The sequence below is a fragment of the Papilio polytes genome, unplaced genomic scaffold, assembly GCF_000836215.1.
Source record: "Papilio polytes unplaced genomic scaffold, Ppol_1.0 DF822067.1, whole genome shotgun sequence".
Lineage (NCBI taxonomy): Eukaryota > Metazoa > Arthropoda > Insecta > Lepidoptera > Papilionidae > Papilio > Papilio polytes.
This window is the reverse complement of record NW_013527137.1, coordinates 5754489-5756456: the sequence shown is the minus strand read 5'-3', so window position 1 is coordinate 5756456 and position 1968 is coordinate 5754489. Positions and strand designations below refer to the sequence as shown.

The following is a 1968-nucleotide window of genomic DNA, read 5'->3' as shown; positions in this document are numbered from 1 at the left end:
CACGCTTACACACAACGAACAGGAAAAGGAATTAAGCCACTGCTCGACATACATCATACACGATAGCAAATCGGAGATATGTGAAACTTTCTCACCGGATTCGATTACTGCGAACTTTAACACGTACACGAAACCGAAAACCGAGGCCGGAGCGACCACCTCTGTTCAAACCAGATCCGAATTAAACGATTCCACAAAGAATACACAAACGAAAGATCTCGCTTATGGCACGCTCATGTCGGGGTTGCCTTCGGGCTCCAACTGTTCCACAGAACTACTTTCGACTGCCGACGAAGTTTGGAAACTATCGCAACCGGAGTTGGTAAGAAGATCACCTTTCAGAGATGAATTCAATTCATCACCCTCGAAATCTATCGTAGAAGATAAGGAAGAGGATTGTTCAGAAATAAATAGTCCGACAACAAAACAACCGAGCATTAACAAAATGGATAGCGTCGATGTTACCTGTCTGAAAGATAATTCTGATAGTGATAACAAATCTGTAATGGACAGTCATGATATAAATATAGGAATCGACGAAAGTCAGGATCAAATCAAAACTATAGCCAATTCCCACGCAACTAGTACTCCCTTGACTGAAATCGTTACTAACGACGATGATATAGAGTGCATACCGATTAATTTGCCAAAAATAAACACCGGTAATAGCGAATACCTCACGAAAAACTTGCCAAATTTCCAATCTTTTCTCTTATCCGCTGAGATGAGACCTCAAGATATATCGTCTAGTATAAGTAATGAAGTTACAAGCCTTAACCAGGATACAGAGGTTTTATTAGAAGGTGAAAGCAAAAGTTTGAGCAGAAATAGCAAAGACACCCCTTCGATTCCCGATGGAACACTTACGTATTCAGATTTTGAAGGCTCTGCTGTAAATAAGCCCCAGGAAATAGATTCCCGGGAGACAAGCAGAGATATGCTTACAAGTGATAATATTCAAGATTTTCGAACTTCAGAAAACTCAACACCTATTTGGCAACAGAACCTTTCCTCACTGATAGACGCTAGTTCATCATTGTTACAAAATGAAAGAAGAATAAATGAAATAACAATGCAATCCATAACAGTGGATAACACTAACCAATCTGAAAGTTTGATCAACTTTTTAGATAACCAGTATATTGTAAAGAGTCCGCCTAGTGAAGTGTATTTAAATGAATCTCATATTAATGATATTAATAAGTCTAATATATTTATAACGGATTTAGATACAGAAGAAGAAACGGAACAGCCTCATTCTATTATTATAACAGAAAGCCCTTTAGTGAACAGAATCAGTCCGAACGTTAATAGAAATTATGATTCTCAAACTGTTACTATGTCGTATGATTCAAATACGGGTTTGTTCCAGCCGTTTAAAAAGGATATGGTTGTAGAACAAATGAATGTTCTAGAAAATGACGGAACTGTAGATTTCGAACATGCGATAGAAGACGTTTGTAAGAATAATAGTGTAAATGAATCAGAACCTAGTAACTGTTTGCCGAAGACAGATAATGAAATTAAATGTAATGGAAGTCAGAATTATGCAACTGTTAGTTTCTTAAATGAAGCATTTGAAGAGCTTGTTGAAAGTAATGTTGATGATAATGAAAGAGATATAGAAAATGATTCAGTTAAAGAAATTGAAAATGCAACCAGCGAGGTAGAAAAGGTTGAAAACGAGGAAGTTTCCGAAATTCATGAAGAGAATATTTATGAGAATCTAAGACAGGATGAAGTGAATGGCGTGGTCGAGGCAGAAGATGAAACTATGACGTCAGTGACTGAGAATTTTTTACAGAACGAAAAGAAATATTGCACACTAGATTATTATTTGCCTTTGATGAATGATATCAGATTCACTGGTGAGTTTGCATGTTTTGGGAATTTATTATTTTTACTAGATGTTGCAAGTGACTTCGCCGACGTGGAATTTAAAAAAAAATACAACCTATGGTACTCACT

General features: G+C 36.7%; 1 protein-coding gene across 1 annotated transcript in view; it reads left to right on the top strand.

Annotated features, from left to right (window-relative positions):
• The window catches only part of LOC106106894, a 33840-nt gene that overhangs the window by 28071 nt on the left and 3801 nt on the right, over nt 1–1968 (top strand). The window contains exon 10 of the mRNA XM_013287552.1: nt 5–1959. Within this exon, the coding sequence (XP_013143006.1) occupies nt 5–1959 (1955 nt within the window). The remainder of the gene's footprint in view (nt 1–4; nt 1960–1968) is intronic.